The 21598-nt window shown below is 56.3% G+C and overlaps 2 protein-coding genes across 6 annotated transcripts in view; one reads left to right on the forward strand and one right to left on the reverse strand.

Moving 5' to 3' along the window:
* Positions 1 to 372: 372 nt before the first annotated feature.
* Positions 373 to 9051, forward strand: FAM131A (family with sequence similarity 131 member A; the record flags this gene model as incomplete). 5 transcript variants are annotated; one of them, XM_082655258.1, is made up of 7 exons in its annotated part: positions 397 to 531; positions 1742 to 1802; positions 2789 to 2931; positions 5098 to 5191; positions 5426 to 5608; positions 5765 to 5881; positions 7414 to 9051. In XM_082655258.1, 4 exons carry the CDS (start codon positions 5122 to 5124, stop codon positions 7887 to 7889), a joined length of 846 nt encoding a protein of 281 aa, XP_082511384.1. In that variant the 3' UTR covers positions 7890 to 9051. The 5 variants fall into 5 exon arrangements, with proteins under 5 accessions (XP_082511382.1, XP_082511384.1, XP_082511385.1 ...); XM_082655256.1 differs by lacking the exon at positions 1742 to 1802 and having other exon boundaries at positions 373 to 531; XM_082655257.1 differs by lacking the exons at positions 397 to 531; positions 1742 to 1802 and adding an exon at positions 2421 to 2483.
* A 127-nt stretch (positions 9052 to 9178) lies between these two features.
* CLCN2 (chloride voltage-gated channel 2) overlaps positions 9179 to 21598 on the reverse strand; it is a gene marked incomplete at its 5' end in the record, with an annotated part of 12827 nt that continues 407 nt past the window's right edge. The window contains 24 exons of the mRNA XM_082655292.1: positions 9179 to 9679; positions 9811 to 9897; positions 14140 to 14244; positions 14417 to 14455; positions 14598 to 14657; positions 14890 to 14963; positions 15181 to 15295; positions 15422 to 15594; positions 15837 to 15970; positions 16296 to 16509; positions 16729 to 16839; positions 17078 to 17147; positions 17531 to 17686; positions 17824 to 17908; positions 18778 to 18879; positions 18970 to 19054; positions 19152 to 19277; positions 19380 to 19458; positions 19548 to 19625; positions 19731 to 19864; positions 19951 to 20079; positions 20423 to 20554; positions 20697 to 20853; positions 20959 to 21114. Coding sequence (XP_082511418.1) covers positions 9485 to 9679; positions 9811 to 9897; positions 14140 to 14244; positions 14417 to 14455; positions 14598 to 14657; positions 14890 to 14963; positions 15181 to 15295; positions 15422 to 15594; positions 15837 to 15970; positions 16296 to 16509; positions 16729 to 16839; positions 17078 to 17147; positions 17531 to 17686; positions 17824 to 17908; positions 18778 to 18879; positions 18970 to 19054; positions 19152 to 19277; positions 19380 to 19458; positions 19548 to 19625; positions 19731 to 19864; positions 19951 to 20079; positions 20423 to 20554; positions 20697 to 20853; positions 20959 to 21114 — 2796 coding nt within the window. The 3' untranslated portion in view covers positions 9179 to 9484. The remainder of the gene's footprint in view (positions 9680 to 9810; positions 9898 to 14139; positions 14245 to 14416; positions 14456 to 14597; positions 14658 to 14889; positions 14964 to 15180; positions 15296 to 15421; positions 15595 to 15836; positions 15971 to 16295; positions 16510 to 16728; positions 16840 to 17077; positions 17148 to 17530; positions 17687 to 17823; positions 17909 to 18777; positions 18880 to 18969; positions 19055 to 19151; positions 19278 to 19379; positions 19459 to 19547; positions 19626 to 19730; positions 19865 to 19950; positions 20080 to 20422; positions 20555 to 20696; positions 20854 to 20958; positions 21115 to 21598) is intronic.

Here is a 21598-nt window from a genome sequence, read left to right on the forward strand (position 1 = left end):
TGTGTGAAGGCCCTGGGTTTCAGGCCGTCTATAGCTGAAACCTATGGTTTGAAGGTCTCATCTTGAAAAGAGGAGAACCCTGGACACAATGAGGTTTTCTGTCCCCATGCAGTATGCCCGGTAGCACGGGCCCAGTGAGTCTTTGTCCGTGCCCCGTCCCTTCGGTTCCCGCCCCTCCTGCCTTCAGGTCACTCCGCAGTCGGGTCTGGGAGCAGAGGACGAGTTTTTCTCGCCGGACTCGGCCCCAGACCCCATCTGTGTGGCTGTGACGTCCGCTTCGCCCCGCCCGCTTTGGGTGGTGACGCGGGGGTGGACACGCCCCCGCGCTTACGTCATCAGCCCGGTTCCCTCTCCCGGGAGCGTTGGCGGACGCGCGGCTCCCACCCCCTCCCCTCTCACGGGCTCTCCCCTCCCCGGTGGCGGCCGCGGCCCGACCCTCTGCAAGGCGATGGCCCGGGCCCCGAGCGCGGGCTAGCGTGCCTGGGTGCCCGGCCATGGGCTGTATCGGCTCTCGGAGCCCGGCGGGTCAGGGTAAGAGGCGGAGGCCGGGTCGGTGCTGGGGAGTCCGGCTGCGGCTGCCCGGTGCGCGGGCCGCGGGGGGGGGGGGCCTTGAGGAGGGGGCTGGTGTTGGGAGAGGGAGGAGCCTGCACTGGGGAGGCGGGCCCGGCAAGAGGAGGGAGCGGGCCGAGCCGGGAGGGGGCTTAGCCGACTCGGGCTCGCTCCTAAAGGCCTGCTGCCTGCCTCTGGGCTTTGCGGGGTGGACTCGTGGGCTTTCCGCCTGACTCCCCACCGCTGAGGGTGGCAGGAGGCGCACAGCCTAGAGAGGGACTGGTCAACCCTCTCCAGCCCGTGGCGACTGGCCTTGCACGCCCACTCACGATTACCCCCCTCTGCCTACATCTCTCCTCTCACTGTCCTGGGAGTGGCCCTGTGCTGGGAACCTGCCTCTCCGAGCTGTGTCCCAACCCCCTTCAGGAGGTAGTCTGGAAACGCTGGCCATGCTCCCTACCACGGAGTTTTTGAGTAAACTTGTTACCTGCTTTAGAGTCTGCAGGTTGATGAAGTGGACCGCGGCCCCATTTGGGGGCACCTGTGAGCACCTGATCACCTCTCACCTCTTAAAACTGTTTTAGTTCCCTTACCCCACTCCCAACGGAAACAAAAATCACCCTACCCTGTGGAGGGAAACAGGAGCCCAAGGGAGGCTATCAAGGCATCCTTCCCACAACTGCTGATCCCTGCTTGGGCCTTGGTTCCCACAGATGGTGGTGCACGCTGGGGCCTGGCCGTAGTTCTAGTGTCTGAGGTGGGCCAGCCTACTTAACTCCAGTGTCATGGATTTCTCCATGCCTTAGGCCAGGCAGGAGCTTGTGACATTGAGGGCTGGGTTTGGAATGGGTCCTGGGCTTTCAGGGCAGGTGGTCAGTCACACAGGCCTTAGTATGTGTGGTACTTGAGGTTCTTTGGAGCTAAGACTCTAGCTGAGATTTGTACTTTACTTGGGTTCACATGAGGAATTCTGGGATTTGTAGTCCTAAATTAATCTCATGACTTTTGAAGCTGAGAAGCAGCAGGCTGCTCTGATTCCTCTGGCCCTGCTAAGGCTTAGAGTTCAGGAAGCCATCCCTCCTTTAGTCAGGAGAGTTTGGCTGACCTCATGACTAGCCTCAAGAGCCCTGATTAGGTACCAGCTGGCAGCCAGGGATGGCCTGTAACCTTGTGTCTTCCTTCTGGTTGGTAGCATTTCTGGGGACCACCAGCTGGCTGAGGCTCAGGGACAGAGACGGCTGCTCCAGCTAAAGGTCAGTTGTTATGTACATTGCCTGTTGGCACTGTCTAGGGGATGAGCCTCATCTCCCTGAGCTCCAGAGAGCTCAGCTGGGCCCTGGCACTCCCACCTCCTCAAAGCCATGAGGCAGAAGTGTTCTCCTTATGTGACTAGGCACAGGTTCCAAGTGGGGAGGGGACTGGCTCAGCATCCGGAGCCAAAATAGGAACAGAACTGGGAGCTGAGCCTGGAGCAGTTCTGGGCTTTTGGTTCTCTGCATCAACACAGCCAGCATGCCTATGATTTCTGTGCTGGGCAAAATGTTTCTGTGGCAGCGTGAAGGGCCTGGAGGACGATGGACTTGTCAGACAAGTCGCAGAGGTGAGATCAGGGACGCAGATGTGATTTGGGAGGTGATGGGAAGCTGAGGAATAGGATGCTTATGTGGCAAGAGGAAAATTACTCTGGCTTAGATTTTGGGAACCAGGCTGAAATAGGAGCAACCAAGTTGGGGCCAAACAGGGCATTAAGAAAAAGCCTTAGGGGACTGGGGCGAAAGTCAGAAAAAATCACGGGTTTGTCAGAAAAGAAGAGTAAAGGGCTGCGCACAAGCTGTGGCTGGCGAGAGGAAGGAACCAGAGCAAGCCTGTAAAGGGTCCAAGTTGTTGGTGGTGATGGTGGTGGAAGACTGTGGTGTGCTTTCCAAGAGGAATGGGTAGGCTGAGAAACCTGAGAAAATTCCGAATTTATCAAAGATTAGGTTTCATACCTAGGGCTTTGATGACACGATATATCTTGAGGAGGATGGTGAGGAGTGGCTGCCACCAAAGGGCCCCCGGAGGCCTGAAGTTCAGGGCTGTGGGATGGGGGCTTTCAGACTTGCGGAGCGCTCCAGGTGGATGCTTATATTCTGGGAGGTGGGGGAGGTGGTATGGAGAAATGGAACGGCAACCCCGGATGAAAATGGGGATCTCGGCAGAAGTGCGAGCCCCGCTGAAAAGCCTTCCCCCCACCCCTCAGTGGCCTCGGATCCGGCGTGGGCTGTGGAGTGGATCGAACTTCCTCGGGGCCTCTCTCTATCTTCCTTGGGATCTGCTCGGACCCTCCGAGGCTGGAGCCGGTCCTCCCGTCCTTCCTCAGTGGACAGCCAGGACTTGCCAGAGGTGCTGGGCCCCTGGTTTTGGTAGTGGGGAGGGTGTGCCGCAGCCCGCTTCGCCAGCCTACTCCTGGCTCCCTTTTCCTGCGAGCGAGCGGAGGCGCTATCCGGCCGGCGGGGCCCCAAGGCCGCCCCCATGCCGGTCTGCTCTGCTTGGCGCTGTGCCAGCGGGCGGGCTTTCTTGCGCCTTGGGCCCTGACGTCAGCGCATCCCGGGCCGTATCCCTGGAGACCCTGTTGCATGGTGATGGGTTGCCAGGGAGACATACACCTTTTCTCTGGGCCTGGGCCGCAGCTGCGTGAGCGCAGGCAAGGATGGCGGTGGCTGGGGGGAGTGATGGGTGGGAGGGGGGCGAGTCAGGAAACACCCACCAGGTGCTCCTCCCCCCAGGCCTGGCCAGAAGCTGCCGGCACCACCCTGGGGGCGCTGTCAGCCAGGTACTGAAGGGGAGGGACAGGGTGGGCCTGAGGTCAAGGGGCAGGTGGAGTCCCTCTTCTGAGGGGTGGGAACGTAACGGAGGAGAGCTAGGCAATGCCGAGGAGGGGGTGTGTGCCTCTGACTTCATTCATTCATTGAGGGAAACGTTTCCCCGGGCTGCCAAGGGGCGCTGAGCCAGGGGTAGGGTGGAGGTAGGAACCCAGGTGAATCAGACTCAGGCTTTGCCATCCCCAGATCCCTCAGGAGAGATGCAAGGGCATCGCTGAGGTGGGGCTGCAGGCATCCAAGAGGACAGAGAGAGAAACTGGACTGAAAACGTAATGGGAGGTGGCACTTGAGGGTCAGGCCTTAAATGGTAGGGAGCATTTTGTCAGGCAAGGATGGCATTCTTCGCCCAGGGGAAAGCTGCGTTCCTTTGCCTGGAGGGAAGGTGGGGAAGTGGACTTTTACTGGGCAGAGGAGATCAGTGGTGGATTCCAAGCAGGCCTGGAAGGAGGCCGGGGCCTCACGGAGTGGGTTCCTTCAGTGCCTGACAGTGAAGCTTGCGCTTCACTGGGCCTTGGAGGAGTCCAGGAAAGATTTTAAATAGGGACATATTGTGAGCAGTTGCACTCCAGGAAAATTATTTGTTTACATTTATACTTTGCCTCATTCATTCAGCCTATGTATTTTGAGCGATTACTGTGTACCAGGCGCTATGTTAAACACAAGGGTGCAGCAGTGACCAAGAGAGACCAAATTCCTCAAAGAGCTAAAGATCAACAAGAAATAAGGAAACACAGGAAATAGACCATAATGACACACACGGGGTACGTCGATTGAGGATGGTGGCTTGTTACAGACTACAGAGGGAGGATGGACTACTGGTAGGGTGGCCAGGAAGGCCCTCTGAGAGAGTAATATTTCAGCCAAGACCCCAAAGATGAGAAAGAGCCAGACAGTCATGGGAAGGGGGGAGGGGAACACTTACATACACAACATTCTGGGCTGAGAAAACAGTGTGTTCCAAGTCTCAGCGTGAGTTGGAACTTGGGGGACCACCACTTGTGCTAATCTGGGCAAGGGGCACTGAGGGCTTGCCCTTGAGGAAGGGCAGTGGCAGTGGGAGTGGAATGGTTGAGCGTACTATAAGGGACAGTTTGGCGATGGAATCATTAGGTCTTAACACCAGATACGGGTAAGCAAGATAGGGGAGAGCTGAGGTTTGGAGCCAGGCTGAATGGGCGAATGGTGGGGTGATGCAAAGTCAGGAAGTCTGGAAGCAGGGCCAGATATGGGGAGAAGGTGTTGGGCTTGGTTTTGGTCATGCTGTAGGCTCTAGAAACAGCTAGAATGGGGGTCAGAAGACTGAGAGGAGGAGAGGGGCAAGGGAGAGAGGACCTGAAGGGAAGTCCCTCTTCCCATACCCTTGTCCCCTCCTCTTTGCTCTTCTCAAAGGCCCCACTCCGTTTACTTGCCAACCTGCTTCCCTCCCCTCTGCAAGCTGGGACGGTGGAGGGTTAGCTGCAGTTCTGCTTCTTTGGGCCTGACGGAGTCTCTGTTGCTCCCTGGGAGGACACAGTTTGCTGATCCTGGCTTCTTACCCTCTTACATATCCCAGCAGCCACTGGGACATCTGAGATGCTCTCGCATCTCTTCTCGGCTCCCACATCCGCTTGATGCCTTGGGTGGAGTACGGGCATCTGGGGGACACTGCTGTCAGAGGGGCACTCACCCTCTGATGCTGTCACCCAAGGTGAATGTTGGAGACACAGTCGCGATGCTGCCCAAGTCCCGAAGAGCCCTAACTATCCAGGAGATTGCTGCGCTGGCCAGATCCTCCCTGCATGGTATGCACCCTCTCCCGTGCCTCTGGCCATTTGGTCCTTTCTTTGCCCTTTTGCACATGCCTTTGGGGACTGGATCCTGTGAGCTCTTGCTGGGATCTCCCTTTTCCTCTCTTTCTCAGATGAATCCCAGCCTCCTCCTCCCACCCAAGGGCACATGTGGACCCTACCACTTCCCTCCCAGATGCTCCCTGGTCTTTCCCCTTACCAGCTTTCCTCACTCTGGCCCACCTTCAGGTATTTCCCAGGTAGTGAAGGACCACGTGACCAAGCCCACTGCCATGGCCCAGGGCCGAGTGGCTCACCTCATTGAGTGGAAGGGCTGGAGCAAGCCAAGTGACTCGCCCGCTGCCCTAGAATCAGCCTTTTCCTCCTATTCAGACCTCAGTGAGGGTGAACAAGAGGCTCGCTTTGCAGCAGGTGGGTTTATCAGGGATGCTCGTGTGCCTCTCCTTGGGCCTGATGTGGGGGTTGGAGTCTTTCTACACCCCTGTGTCTACCCTCTCCTGTGTCCAAGCTGAGCCCTAGTCTTAGTTCATCCTCTCTGCTAAACGAATTCTGTGTCCTTCCTCTCAGGAGTGGCCGAGCAATTCGCCATTGCAGAAGCCAAGCTCCGGGCATGGTCATCAGTGGATGGGGAGGACTCCACCGATGAATCCTATGATGAGGACTTTGCTGGGGGAACTGACTCAGGTGAGGGGACATCCCATTGCTAGTGCTGCCAGCTGGGCTGGAACTGCCTGATAGGCCTTGTGATTCAGAGCTTGGCCTTTGTTTTGGAAGGGGAGATCCAGAATGTCCTCAAGCTGTGGAAGGGGAGAGGAGAGGGACAGACTCTGTCCAGGCAGTCCTTGACATTCAAGGGGCAGGTGGGCTATCTACACTTGTGGGTGGGCAGTCAGCAGTTGGAAATGGAGTGGTTCCTCTTTCACAGGTGCTGAGCCTCCTCTGCCTGTCTGTGCAGTTGGGCTTTGCAGTCCTGAAAAAAAAAAAAGGCCCAGGGCTTCCCTGGTGGCGCAGTGGTTGAGAGTCTGCCTGCCGATGCAGGGGACACGGGTTCGTGCCCCGGTCTGGGAAGATCCCACATGCCGCGGAGCGGCTAGGCCCGTGAGCCATGGCCGCTGAGCCTGCGCGTCCGGAGCCTGCGCTCCACAATGGGAGAGGCCACAACAGTGAGAGGCCCGCGTACCGCAAAAAAAAAAAAAAAAAGAAAAAAAAAAATAGGCCCAGAGACCTCACTGATACGTTCTCAGCAGCTGCTCTCTGAGAGGGTCCGCTTCTGGCTGGCTGTGGCAGCGCAGAGGAGCCGCAGTGCAGCAGCACAGCTCCTCACAGGGCTGGGGCCCCAGGCAAACAGGAAGGCTTGCTGGGCCTGGACTGCCCACAGGGCCGCTGGCTCCAGCTCAGCATCCTTGCCTTCCAGCCAAGGCCTGCCTGTGGACCTTTCTCTGGGCCAGGGCATGCAGAGGGGACCCTGCGGGGGGCCGTGCAGCTGTGCAGAGGCCCTCCTTTCATCTTCCATTCTCTGAACCACATGGCTGACTTTCTCTGTAGCTTCTGGGCTCAAACCTCACAGGCCACCTTCCCCCCCCCTTTGCCTTTGAAGATCATTGCCTCCGCCCACCCCGACCCCTCCAGCTAATTAACAAGTTCTCCAAGGTGGGCAATACATTAGAGCAAACTGGAGACTGCTGCTGTGGTCTAGAGGGGACTGATTTGGATGCCTGAACCACAAGCGTTTTTGTTTAATTGAGTTCCAGGCTTGCTTTGACTCCTGGTATAATGATAATAACTTAACATTTATCCAAGGCCACTACTAGCCTATGTGGAATCTTTGTGCAAATTAGAAAAAGGCATGTCTTTATCTGGTGGGCACAGACCCATGCTAGAGCATGTTGCTTGGTGGGTAGAGTGAGTGCTGAATTTCAGCCCTCACTCACTGCCTTGGACAGGCTCCCCTCGTGCAGTGAACAACCTGCACCATGTATGGTATCCCTGTATATTTTGTTTCATATGGTGTACCAGAGTCTGTTGTTCTCTCAAGAACCCTGTAAATTTATAAACCCCAATTCACCATTAAGGGAATCGAGGCACTGAGAGGTTAAGTGACTTGCTCCAAGTTACTCAGCTCCTGTGAGGGTGGAGCTGAGAGGATGCGGCTTCCATTCCAGGTTGGCCAATTGAAGTGGGGCTAGCAGGGCTGTCTTCTTTCTCTCCCCCTGCAGACATGACTGGGCAGCTGCCCCTGGGGCCCCACCTCCAGGACCTCTTCACCGGCCACCGATTCTCCCGGCCTATGCGCCAGGGCTCCGTGGAACCCGAGAGCGACTGCTCGCAGACCGTGTCCCCAGAGACCCTGTGCTCTAGTCTGTGCAGCCTGGAGGACGGGTTGTTGGGCTCCCCGGCCCGCCTGGCTTCCCAGCTGCTGGGCGACGAGCTGCTCCTCGCCAAACTGCCCCACAGCCGGGAAAGTGCCTTCCGCAGCCTGGGCCCATTGGAGGCCCAGGACTCGCTCTACAACTCGCCCCTCACAGAGTCCTGCCTTTCTCCTGCTGAGGAGGAGCCAGCCCCCTGCAAGGACTGCCAGCCGCTCTGCCTGCCGCCAGCGAGCAGCTGGGAACAGCAGCGGCAAGCCTCTGACGTAGCTTCTTCTGGGGTGGTGTCCTTAGACGAGGATGAGGTGGAGCCAGAGGAACAGTGACCCAAATCATGCCCGGTGGTGGCATGTGTCCCCTGGCTGCTGCTGGGGGCAGAGCCTCTGTGCCCAAGCACGGGCGAGGCTTCCAGCAGAGCTCCAAAGCCTGGAGGGCTCCTGGGAGCACTCACTCCTCCATTGTGTGTTTGCATGAAAGTGTTCAGAGGAGGCAGGGGCCAGGCTGGGGGCGCATGTCCTGCCCCCACTCCTGGGGTTTGCCGGGGGTTGCCCGGGGCCCCTGGGGCATGGCTACAGCTGTGGCAGACAGTGATGTTCATGTTCTTAAATCAAAACCACCACGTGCACATTTCCCCCTTGGGTGATGTGAACCCCTATGGGGGCAGCTGTGACTGGGCTGTGTGGGGTGGAGCGGGAGGGAGCCCTGCCTCCCCACCCCCTCCCCCTGCCTCTCCTCTGCTTCTCTCCTCACCTCCGAGTCCATGTGTAGTGCTTGACAGAATTGCCCCCGCCCGGGGTGGGGGGTGGCTCTGACCCTCCTGGAGCCTCTGGATTGAGCTGTCCCCCCAAGGGCCCCTCGCCCAGCTGGGCTCGTGCTGTGCTTCACCTGTCCATCATCTCTAAATCTTCTTTTTCCTAAAGAGGGGTCTTGGTCTGTTCTTTCAGTCGGATCTTCTCTGGGAGGCACTGGAATGATGAAGGCCTGTACTCTCGGCCCTTTCCCTGGCCTCCCGGCGGGGTCTGGGCCCTTTCCCAGCTACTTGTAGGACATGTGGGCAGGGTCCTGGTGGCTCTCAGCCTGGGGGCTGCCCCATTCACTCAACAGTTCTCTTTAGGGTGGAGCTGGAAGACGGGATGGCTCTGGTTGCCACGGAGCCGTGATTTGGATGTTCTTCCAGAGAGGGCCACGAGGGGGCCACACAGGTGGCCGGGCAGCTGCCAGCAGGAATGGTGCCAACGAGTGACAGTCATGAGGGAGCGTCTCTCCTTGGGGAGGAAAGAGGGTAGTGCCTTTCTTGGCTGAACAAAAGGTCAAAACTACCTTACTGGGGGACTGCGCCCCAACCAGGGTGTTGATGGCAAGCGGTGGTGGCGGCCTCTGCAGACCCTGCGTTCCACGGACAGCAGGCTCTGGAGTTTTATGGCTGTCGGGGGGGTGGGTGGCTGCTGAATGTGGAGCCTCGTAGGCTTTGGCAGGTGAGAGGGCCCAAGGTAAGAACAGGAGCCGGTGGGCACAAGCATTCTACATAGAAGTGGCTCATTAGGTGTTTATTTTGTTCTATTTAAGAATTTGTTTTATTAAATTAATATAAAAATCTTTGTAAATCTCTATGTACATCTGGTGACGGGAGGTTCCAGTATAAACCCATATTAGTTCTACCCCTTCCCTCAAAGGGGGAGCAGGGGTCCAGTGAACCCACCCCCACCCTGTCAGGGCAGTGCTGACCTTCCTGCCCTTGGAACATTTGCTGCAGGTGGGCACTGGGTCAGATTTCAGGTAGGATGAGCCAGGAGATGCTAGCACCCCAGGTCTGGAAGCGGGGCTGGAACTCCTGTTTTCCCAAGGCAGAAGGAACAGGAGAGCTGCAGGATCTGGGCCGACAGCCATGGCCACTGCCATCCCAGGCCACCCCTTGAGGGGATCACTGGCACTTGTCGTCGCTGTCAGAAGGACTGCCCTCCCGGGGGAGGCCGTGGCGGGAGCGGGGCCCCCAGAGTGCATGCACTTCAGTGGTCTCTGTGTCACTGCTGCTGGTGGCACTGTCTCGGAAGCTGGCAAGGGGCGGCCGGACTTTCACACCCTGTGCTGTGACAGAGCCCTCGATAGCCTTCCGGAGCTGGAAAGGTGAGAGGATCAGATGTGTGGACTCGGAGCTCCCTGCTCAGACTCCTCCCCAGCACTTCCCCAGGTGGCTGGACATAAGCCTCTGAGCCTTTTTGGAAGTGGAAGTGGTCACTATCATCTCACCTCCTTTAGGGTGACAATTCCAATGAGTCTGCCAATACTGGTGACGTAAGCATGGTCCACTCCCAGCAGTGAGAAGATGGTGTGAGTCTGCGGGGTGGGGAGAAAACACATTGGACTTGATGTGTGAGGGGACAGCTCTAGATTATAGGCCAGAGGGACCCAGAACAAGGTGGTGGGGGGCAGTAGAAGGGGTGAGGATGGATGGTGAGGAAGGGGACAGAACCACTGGAGGAAAAAGAACAATAGAATGTTTCTGTAACCAGGCCTCAGAAACTTGATAGTGGGAATCTTTATGTTGCTTACATTGATGGAGCAAGGGACAGAGGAAGGCTTCTTTGTCCCACGTTAGAAAGGAGGACAGAAGAGAGAACAACTGTTGAAATACGACATCAGATGATTGGCCAGGCACTGGGCTAGGTCTTTCCTGCATTAACATTTAATTTCAGTAGTGTCCTGAGAAGTAAGTATGATACCCATTCTACAGGAGAGGCAACATGAAGGTCAGAGCTGAAGTGACTCGCTCAAGGTCACCAGGAAGAAGTGGCCTTGCAGCCCCAGCTCACTTTTCATCACATTATAGAAGGAGGAAGCACAGCACCAGTCATCCCATGCAGCTGTCCAATTAGTCATGGACCAAAGTTCCACACGCACCCCACTCCCCCTTAGGGGTATTGGCCCTGAATCCTCTGCCCCTAACTCACCTCTGCGGCTGATAACATGCTTCCCATTGGCTCTCGGCTGGCCAGTTTTGGTACCCCTCCAATCTTGGCCTGCAGCACTCTACACCTCTCAAACAGTTTGCCTTTTCTGGGGCCCAAGTAGCATCCCGGGTCCTTTTGAGATGTAGCTTGCAGTCCAGGAGGACAACAGTCACGCCCATCCCCCCATGTTTTTCTTGCCTCGGGCCCTCCCCCCAGGCTTTCGAATGTAATCACCGAGGGTTCAGAAATTGTCAGGCAGTTCCCCTTGTGCTCTAAGTGGATTTTCTTGGGCCAGATGTCTTGAAAACCACTCTACTGACTCAGCAGTTCCTGGAATTTTTGGCCCATCATTTATCGCACTGTTTTGAGTTTACTTGTAAGCGTTTTGGCTTGATATTTGAATCAAAATGGGCATTAATAACCCAGCTTCCTGAGTACCGCTTACTCAGAACTCACTGTTATCATCTTAACACTTTAAAAATGTTTTATTATACAGTGCTAAATTCTCCATCTAAGACATGACAGTAATTATAAAAGGAGATAGATAGAAGTTCAGTTTTAGAATACACTTTTCTGTGCTCCTTCCATGCCTACGTCATAACTGTCATGTGGTTAGCAAGTTCCTCCTCATATCTAACTTGAATCCTATGTGCTACAAGTTATCTTTAATTTCTTCATAAGACTTCAGAGGGAAACATATCGTTATATTTCCTGTTTCAATAATCCCTTAGCCTTGCCTTATCATTTAATAATCCCTCTCAGCTTCTCCCAAGGATCCTATTAAATAGTTCCCATTGATCTTCTGTTCTCCACCATCCTAATCAGAGTGAGCTTCTGGCAGACTATATGCTTTTTAGATTTCCAAACCACTTGTCCCACTAAGCCTTACTGATTGACTTTCTGAACATCCTGGCCATTCCCCCCAACCTCCTCACCATCCTCGCCAGACAGGGCTGCAACATCCTAATGGGTTCTGCTTTCTGCCTCCCTTCCCTCCAACTTGGCTCTGCCATACTAAGAGCTTTCTCAAACTTGAGTTAGACCCCAGACTCCCCAGAATGGCCCATTAAGACCATTCCCAAACTCACCTCAGCCTGTCTTTCCAGCCTCAGATGCCGCCAGCCACCCCAGCTTCCAGCCTCAGATAATCACTCATCCTTTTCTGAGAACATCCATTTCTTCCACGCTTCAGCCCTTCCCTCACGACACCATCTTTTAAAGTCTCCTGTTGGTCACCTCTCAGTATAAGTAGTAGCAGTAATTCCTAACATGTATCGAATACTTACTATGTGCTGGGCACTGTTCTAAGTGCTTCACATGTTATCAACTTTAATCCTCAGAAAAACCTATGTTGGCACAACGATCCCATTTTACAGAGAAGGAAAGTGAGGCACAGAGGCTAAGAAATGTGACAAGGTTTCGGGTTCAGCCCACTGGCACTCTAGCTTCCCCCCTCCACCCACTGCTGCTCTGCAGGCGGCCCTGAATGAATGAGGCACTCTGATGGTACGGGGACGTCCAGTGGCACAGGTTCCTAAATAGTCTCCAGTGTATTCCTCTTCCCTCTGCATGTTCCTTTCCTGGACTTCACGGGGCTACTACTTACTGACTCCTCAGGCCTACAAGGACATTTTGAATTCTCATCTTGTATGTTCTTATCACTTTCAGTTCTTTATACTTTTGTTAGTTGGTTCCTCAAAGGCTTCATTTCTTCCTCTGATTTTTAAGTTTGCAACAAACACCTACTTTGTTCTTTTTCATTTTCATTTAATTAGACACCAGGGAGCCCACTGGAGGGCCCATACTTCTTGGGCTTGGAAACAGTGAATTGACAGGGAGAGGCTCAGTTTTGCCTTCCGAAAGAATCCTGGGATTGGGGCCAGGAAATCTGGCCTCTGGGCCTGACTCTGCTATATTGACTCGGGCAAGTAACCTCCTCACTGCCTCAGCTTCCCTGTGTATTAACATGGTTAAATCCATAGGCTTTTGGGTCAGACCATCTTGGATTCCAGCCCTAGTTCTGCTACTTACTAGCTGTGTAACCTTGGCCAACCTGCTTAACCTCTCTGAATCTCAATGTCCTCATAAAAACTAGAATAGAGGGGCTTCCCTGGTGGCGCAGTGGTTGGGAGTCCGCCTGCCGATGCAGGGGACGTGGGTTCGTGCCCCAGTCTGGGAAGATCCGCTGGGCGGCTGGGCCCGTGACCATGGCCGATGAGCATGCGCGTCCGGAGCCTGTGCTCCGCAACGGGAGAGGTCACGACAGTGAGAGGCCCGCGTACCACCAAAAAGACAAAAAAACAAAACAAAACAAAAAAACTAGAATAGAAAAACTAGAATATCACAATACCCATCTTACAGGGTGGTTGTGAGGATTAAATTAAACATGTGAAGAGCTTAGCCCACTGCCTGGCATGTAGCAGGCACTAAAAAAAAACACGTCAGCGTTATCATCGTCATCGTGTGATGTCTGGAGATTAAGTAAGGTGATAGAAACGCTTTAGAGGTCTTAGGAAGAAAGGCTTTAAATAAAAGCCAAATGTATTATTCACAGGCCTATCTTCTTTTTTTCTTGCAATTGCACTGCAGTTCCCCACTCATCTTGATCCGAGGTCTTTACCCAAAGGCTTATACGTTCCTTTATTACCTTTTGCTTTCTTGTTTTTGTCCCCTGTTCTTCCTGCCCTGCTTGTCTGCACTAGGCTGGCTCTTGGGCACAGTTTGTGTCTAAGCTAGCTGCCCAAGCTGCAGACCTTGGGAAAATTCCTCCTCTTCCCCCGTCTAATGTGCTCAGAGGCTTGCACGTTAAATCTGTCAACAGTTTAGCTAAACCCCCCTGGTTTTTGCCCAAGCAGCCTGCTGGGTGTGCCTGTACTCCCTGCCTTCGCTCAGAGGCCTGAAGGTGCTCAGTGATGCCGGCTGCGCCATTCTTGGGGGGCCCGAGGCAGTCCTGCAAAGACAGCTCCTGCCCTCTGTTAGCGTCAGCTTCACCCACCGCCAACCTGTCTGCACTCCAGTTTTCTCTGCATTTATGCAGGCCATTGTGCCCTTCTGCTGAGCTATCTTCCTGTGTCTCTACCAGTTTTCCTTTGGCCTACACTGCGTCAGACTTTCTGGGGTCTGACATTCCAAGCCCCCCACTAGGCACTTCTCATCTTTGTTTATCTCTTCTCTGCAGTGTCCCCAATCCTACTTGGATGTTTGTTCGCTTGTTTATTAGATTTTCTTATCCTGCCTATTTCTCACCCATTTTTTTCAGCGTGGGTGTATCAGCCTTGTCAGGCGCTGGCAGCCTCCTGCCTAGCTCTGACTCTAGAAGGTCAGAGGCCTTCTGGCTTCCACCCAGCTCCAGCCCTGTCTTTGTTGCCGCTTTGGTCCAGAGTTCCCTGGGGGCAAGGCTGAGCAGAAGAAAAATGATGCTTGGCTTCACCATAGGCAGGAAGAGGCTAAGGGGCCCTGCTCCTGGCCTCCCATCGTTTGAAGCAATGTGTTTGAAAAACATCTTAGCACAGAGTCCACTCTCTCCTGTCTCTTTTTCCCCACTGGCTTGAGTCCAAACTTGTGGGAGGACTTAGCTCCCCACCCTGTGCTCCTGAGAGCCCAGGCGGCCCCGGGCCTCTGGCCCTACCTTGTGCAAAGAGGTTCGCTCCACCAGCTGGAAGGGGGCAGGGTCAATTTTGCAGTCGCTGAAGTTGACAGGTTCATCTAGTTGCTGCTCCTCCCACTCTAGAATCTGAGGGGACAAGACTAGGAGGGTTAGGGAGAAAGTACCAAAAGCTGCTCTCACCTCCTTGAAAGTTGGCCTGCCCTTTTTCCTACCCCATGGTCCCTCCCATGGGGACAGCAGCCAACATGATGACTGAACACACTCAGGAAGAAGAGTCCAGAGTCCAGTCACACCTTACCTCCTCAGGGGTCATCTCGCCTTCCAGGTCCGAGTCACTCTAGGAGAGAGGAAGGAAGGTTGGCAGCTAGGGGCTTGGGGGAGGTGGTGTATCTCACCAGCTCAGGGGAAGCTTACCCTGCCTAGAGCCCGGCCCTCCCTGTCTAGTGCTCCTGAGCTGCAGGAAGAGAGGGAGCACTTACCGCCAAGGAAATTCGGACCCGCTTCGGCTTGCGTTTGTCACATTTTTCCGACTTCTCCAACTTTGTTAGGGCCAAACCAGAGAGAAGAGGAGTTGATGTTATAGGGAGGAGGGAGGTGAGGGAAAGTGGTGGGGCTGGGAGGAAGGGCACAATGCAGGGACAGCTGATATCCAGGAGGGAAGAAGGGCAGGGAGAGTGGAGGCAGGCACTGCAGGGTTAACGGACAGGTGGTCTCAGCGTCAGAGAGAGAGCTGGAGAGAAAGAGCCAGATGGAGAGGCTCTAACCACTCACCTCTGAAGCAGGCTCGGGGGGTGGACTGCCACAGAAGAGGCTTCTGAGGGCGATGCCTGCCTGCTCCACGTTCCCTGTGTTCCCAAACACAAGGCCCTGAGGGCAATGTCATCCTTGCTGGAGAGGATCAGGAGAGGTGAGGAGGGCAAGGGGAGAGGCGTCCTGGTTCTGCTCCTGGCCCATCTGGGCAGCCTCTTAGCTGGGATGTGCTCCAGTAAAAAGGTTGGGCAGGGACCCTAATGCATCTCCGGGGCTGGTCTCTGGCTCCGTCGTGCTAGCAGATGGGCTCACCTGTGGGACTCTCCTTGAGGTTCATGGTGTTGCTGGGCCCCCTCTTGAGAGCAGGCTTCAGGGGCTTGTGAGTCTCACCCCGTGCTGCAGGGAAGCCCGAGTCTTCTGTGTTCACCTGCACAGGCAGGAAGGGGTTGGGGAGCCCATGGCCTTGGACCATCTCTAAGTCACCCTCCCAAACAGTCTACACAATGACATTTAGGAAGTCTGGGTGCCCCTGCCATGGGGCTTCTCCCCTCACCTGGAAGAGGAGGGAGGTCTCAGGGCTGGGGGGACTCTCCTGATCGGAGGGGGAAGAGGTCCGGGCAGCTCGATGCTCCTGCATGTACTGCCGCCGGCGGGCTGGGCTCAGCTGAGCCCCCAGCAATGCCACCACCTGTGAGCACTCGATGGAGCCCAGGAGGATCATGGACTCTGGAGAGAGCAGGTGGGAGGACTCAGGAGCTGGGGTGAGGCCCTCCTACCCCCCTGACCTTCTCTCACACCCAGTGTGGGGCCTTGGACACAAACCACACTCCCGAGGGAAACCCTGGCTGGGTTTGCTAGCTTACTGCCTTTGGAACCAAGGAGACTGGTCCTGAGCTCCTGCCCCTCCCCCTTCCTGAGCAGCGACCCAGGCAGATGACCCTAGCACCTGGGCCCTCTCCTGGTCTCACCAGGGGACTCTACTAGGGCCAGCACGCGGCCCTTGGTCCTGTGCAGTGCCAACCGCAGGTCCCGGAAGGTGCAGCTGAGGGCCACGTGGGGAACATCCCGCACCATGATGTCCTCCACTCGCACCCGGTACTGCCTGAGAGCAGAGAGAGGCACGTGGTTTGCCATCAGCATGGGGAGGGTAGCCCGGAGCACTACTATCCCAGGGCCGTGAGGAAGGCCCCAGAGCCTATGGGGACAAGGGCTAAGGACCGAGGTGTACCTACTGCCTTCGTTCTGATGGGGTGGGTCAGCCACAGCTCCCCCAGGGAGTGGACAAGGGCAGCTCTGGCCAGGAGGGAGCAGGGTGGCTGGTCTCCCAGCCTCACTGGCTGAAGACCTTGCTGGAGGTGGGTGGGAGGGAGTCCTAGGGTGGCTTCTGCCCCTCAACCGCTCCCCCCTTGTCACCCAGTCCTCCATACTGGTGGCGGCCCCAGCCCAGCTCGGGCAGATAGGGCAGTTTCTTGATTCGGATGATGCTGTCATAGAGCGAGGGCTGTAGGCTCTGGGCAACGGCGTTGGCCAGGATGACGGCGATCATAACAGGCAGGATATGGGCGATCTGGCCTGTGAGCTCGAACACGATCACGGCCGTGGACACTGTGTGTGTCACTGCTCCTGCCAGCGCAGCCGCCCCTGGGGACAGCCACCCTCAGTCTCCTCAGGGTGCCCAGGCCCCAGATGACGCCACCCGCCAGTCCTGTAGGGACCCTCTGGGCTGCCCAGTACAATCCTGGGGAGTGGGCTTCTGCTGCCAAGAGAAGCCTGGTTTCTGCCAGCAGGGGGCGCCAGAGCCTCTGGCCCTGTGGCCCAGTCAGGGGTTTTCCAAGACAACGGGGGACCTGCAGCACTCACCCACCACTGCATAGCCTCCAGGCACGATCCGGTAAGTGCTGCCGTCTGTGTGAATCCCGTCTGGGAACCAGGCAGCCATGCTTTCACCCACCAGACGCCCAAATGCTGCTCCTTCAGGGAGGGGGGTGGGAATTGAAACAGGTAGTGGAGGGGGTGGGCAGGGACACTAGGAAGAGAGAGGGTCAGAGGGTAGGGGAGGGGGCCGGTGGGTCATTCAGTGCAGGGGACTGCCCTGCGGGGGGCGGGGGCAGGGGCAAGTACTGGACCAAAACCCGCTCCCAGGCAGACAGGGGACAGCCAGGGGGCAGCCAGAGGGTGCAGGCTGGGAGAACCGCAGCTGAGGACTCACCAATAACAAAGACAGGCATGAAGGCCCCGCAGGGCACTGGGATGGTGGTGGCCAGTGCAGACATCCAGAACTGCAGGCAGGAGGTCGTTCAAACAGGTAGAGGCACCTCCAGGCCCCAGGCAGCTCCCAGCTCCACCCCAGAAGCCTACCTTGCTTATCAGTCAGGCACAAACTTCCCAGCTATCTTGGAATCCCCCAGAGGTGAAGGAAAGGAGGACTCAGGCACCAGGTGGCTTGGGTTCAAATCCTCACCCTGCCATCTAGCTGTGTGACTTTGGGCCAGTTACTTAGCCTCTTTGTGCCTCGACTTCCCATCTTTAAACAGGGGTACTGATAGTACCTTTCTCACAGCACTGTGGTGAGGCTTAAAGGAGTTAACATACGGAAAGCGCTTAGAACAGTGCCCCGCACCTAGTAAGCTTATGTTGGCCATACATATGTAAGGAGCCCCACCTTCATGAGAATGAAGATGACCAGGGTGAGGAAAACGTTGGCGCGTGGTGGGTTCCAGGCCTGTGAGGTTCCGGGTGGCTCAAGCTCCTCCATCAGGCCCTGGCGGACCCACGTCCGGTTGTCAAACAGGGTGACCAGTGTCTCTTTCTGTGAGAGCTGTAGGTGAACAGGGTGCCTCAGGCTGGGGGACAGACAGGATGAAGGAAAGGGGCCCACAGGAGAGCAGGGACTGTTGGCTTTAGAAGGGATGCATCCCAAGAGAAAGTACAAGTTCCTGTTCTGCCTGGGGTTACCTGTCCAGCCATGAACTGTCCAAAGCCAGGGGGGAAGGTCAGAGTAGAGATGAGCAGGGTCACCAGAGCCGGGAAGAGCAGGCGTCTAGAGATGTAGATTTCATAGCATCAAATACTTACTACAGACTGGTGATAGGCTTGGGTGCCCTCACATACCTCAGGGCTGAGGTCACAGCAGGGCCTTGGCTCTTACATAAAAGCACACAGTTCTGAAAGAAGGCCCCCTTTGCCATCCATGATACGACGTCTCTGAGGGTGATGGCCATCCAGGGTTATAATGAACCCAAATGCCTTTCTGTTGGCTCCTGACTCCCTAAGTGGGTAGCACCAGCAGAAAATTCATCCCCCCAGCCCTCTTTGGACACCTCTAAGCCGTGACGCCTCCCCTCACGCTCAAGTTTCTTCTGCCTCTGTCTGTTTCTCCGAGGTGACTTAACAGGGAAGGTCACACAACATATACTCCAATAAAGAGGTTAAAAAAAAAAAAAAGAGTGAAGGTCGTTGTTGGGGGAAGCCGGGGTCACTCATGAAGTTGACCGAAGGTGCCAAAGGCAGCAGGTTCAGTTGGTTGCCCCTTCCCTGAAGGACGTCAGTCCCAACAGAAGTCATGTCTCAGGTCTCCCCACTCCCAATCCTCAGGGTCACACCTGAGAGAGCTGTGCTCCATGAGGGAAGAACTAAGACCCAAACATTCTCCAGGGATCATTGCTATCTGGGCCAGGCCAAGAGCCTACAGGAAGCCTTAGCCTTTGATCCAAAATGCCCTCTGCCACTGACTAAAAATCCAAAAGTGCCAATTTTCAGGTAATTCAAATAAAAGTCAAAACGTTCAGTCTGGAAAACACCACTGAGTGCCTGTTTTTGACTGGGCCACTACCTACCATCTCACCTGTCACCCCCCTTCCCCCAGGCCACGACCCTCACACAACCCAAAGTGCCCCAGAATCAACTCACTTCTTCATGAGGAAACGGTTGATGGTCTTCTGCTTCCTCATCACCTGGACAATCTTCCGGTTCAGGTAGACAAAGAGTGCTCCCCCGAAGCCACTTGCAATACTGGAGAGGGAACAAGCACCTGGGTGAAAGGAGGTCTCCCCTCTCTTACCTCCTCCTCTCTGACCCGACTCAGCTCCCTCGGCTCCTCACCCAATGACAGCAAAGGCCGGCAGCTCCTGGAGGTCGAAGGGGAAGTCAAGCCGGAACCGGGTTTTGAAGAGAGCCGTAATGGTCTCTGAAGGGAAGCAGAGTAGCAGAGGGAGGTGGCTGTAGCCTCGGAGGTCCCCACCTGAGCCATTTCAGGGCTCCTCTCATGCCCCAGGTCCCCCCACCTTCATCACGGTTCCAGACTGCCAAGACCCGGAAGATGAAGGCACTGAAGGTGGCGGCAAAGAAGCCCCGCCAGTAGTTCCGCACAGCGAAGAAGGTAGAGGTGACCTCGATGCTGAAGAGCACACCTGCGGGGGCGGGGTGTGGGCAAGGAGAGCGCCCCTTGAGGCCTGGGCCTGGCCTATCGTCTCAGACCCAAGGGCAGGGCTGGGGCTGACCTGACTGCCCACCTCCAATGGGTGCCGCAAAGCAGCAGCCCACTCCCACGGCACAGGCGGCGGCCAGCATCTCTGTGTTCCGGGATTCGTTCTGGCGAGAGCGGTGGAAAGGGGAGTCGGCGTTAGTGCGGGCTCAGCAGCCCATCCCTCCCCTCTGCCTTCTCCCAAGGTCCCCCTTACCTCATAGATGCCCCCAAACAGGGAGAGGAACTTGCTGAGGAGAGCAGCACACATGCTTGCGATATGCACAAAAGGGCCCTGGGAGGTGGGGGCAGGTGGTGAGTGGGGAAGGGGCACACCCTGACCTTGGCCTGGCTTCTTCCTCCACTTGATGGACTCCTTTATTCCCCAACCTGCACTTACCTCTTTGCCGAGGGGCATCCCACTGCCGAGGGCACAGGTCAGCCCAATAACCTTAGCTACGAAGGTCTTGAGGGTGAGGTATTCCTTGAGCACCACTCCCCGCAAGATGGTCTTCATCTCGGGGATGCCGGACCCTGGAAAGGCACAATCCCAGGACAGTCATTTGATGTGCCGGTTTCAGGAGGTCCCTTCTCCGCCCTCTCTTTCTCTTCTATTGTACCGACAGCCTGAGGAGCCAGGATCTGTGTGAATCCAGCAGAGAAAGTGATGAGGACGACGGGGTAGGTGACCCAGGCCAGATACTGGAGTAAGAGGTTAGTGTTCAAGCCCCGGGACATCCACTGCTGAGCTGTGGGGAGAGGATGTGCCATTGGAGCTCCGAAGCGCACACCCAGTCCCCTCCTGGCCACTGGACATACTGGTGTGACAAGGTGTCCCAGGGAATATCACACAGAGCACAGGCACAAGGGGTAGGGAGGGGGCTAGAGGGCATGCACGGAGACAAAGATCACTATAGGTAAGAGGGTCAGTTGGATAGGCGTGGCAACAAGTTGTGGCCTATGGGAGTGGCAGTGATTATGCCTGAAGATGGGGCACTCAGGCTGGCCGGGGGAAGTGGTCAATGGACAAGTGTGGCATAAAGGAGGCAGGTTGGTTCTCCCTAGCCCTTCCCCACCAGCCCTTGTCCTCACCCTGCAGGCAGGCAGCGATGGCATAGTCCATGGCCCAGCTGACCAGTGCCATGAGGAGCCCCAACAGGACCAGGAAGATCCAGTCTTCACCAACCCTGGACACTAGGAACTTATGGCAGTGTACAGTACAGACTGGGAGCAGGGAAGGGAAGAAGGGGAGGCTGGCACCAAAGTGCTCCTACCCCTGTCCCCCCGCCCCCCACAGGCAGCTCTAATGGTCTCGGACCCCCTCAGCACAGCACAGCCAAGTCCCCTGTCCCAACCCAGGTCTCACTACGGCATCGGGTGCAACGGCTCTGTCCGTATTCCAGAAGCTCTGGGGCAGCCCGAGGGGAAGGTGGACCCCTCCAGGGCTCGGGCCCTCCCAGACGGATCCGAGCAGCTTCCTCTTTGGCAAAGGCCCCAAGGTCCTGAGTATACCGGCCATACATCTGAGAAACAGGGAAGATGGGGGTCAGCAGACATGGGCCGAGTGGGGATGGGGGGAGGGCTCCTGGGGCCTCAACTCCCCTTCTCCCAGTCCCCACATTATATACCCCTTCTTGAACCCACACTTCCCACTTGAGCTTGGGGTGTGGGAACAATGCACACTGCAGATCGTGGGGGCTGTCCTGGCTGGAGTGATGGGCACAGCCACGGTACAGGGACACAGCTCTGGGGGTGGCAGAGTAATCGGTCCCCTTCTCACAAGCCTGGGGAGGCACAGAGCACTGAGGAGGAGTGGGAGGGAAGGCCCCAGATGAGGAAAAGATGGAAAAACCTACGGCAGTCTGCAAGTGGGAGGAGGGAAGGTCAGAGAATAGGGGATGGTCAAGGGCATATGGGTAACAATAAGGGCCTCATGGAACCGGGGGCAGCTGTGTTGGGCCTAGGAACAGGCGGGGCCCCAATCCTTATCACGTTCCTGCTGGGCCTCTGGCTTGGAACCGCCTCAGCTGCACCCTCCCACCCACCCTAATCCCCTTGTCCCCATTCTCTACACCCACCCCCCACCAGCCTGCCAGCCCAGCTGGGAGTGGAAAGCCTCTCTGGATGGGGAGAGAGTGCTTGGTGGCCTCAGCCCCATTCTGGAGCTGCCCTGAGACCAGTGGTGGGTTGGGGGATAGCAGAAGCTGATGGCTGGAGTGTGACCGTGAATGCTGGGGTGATGGGATCCGAGAGTGGCTGAGCAGTGGC

The sequence above is a fragment of the Grampus griseus genome (assembly GCF_964374135.1).
Source record: "Grampus griseus genome assembly, chromosome: 5".
Lineage (NCBI taxonomy): Eukaryota > Metazoa > Chordata > Mammalia > Artiodactyla > Delphinidae > Grampus > Grampus griseus.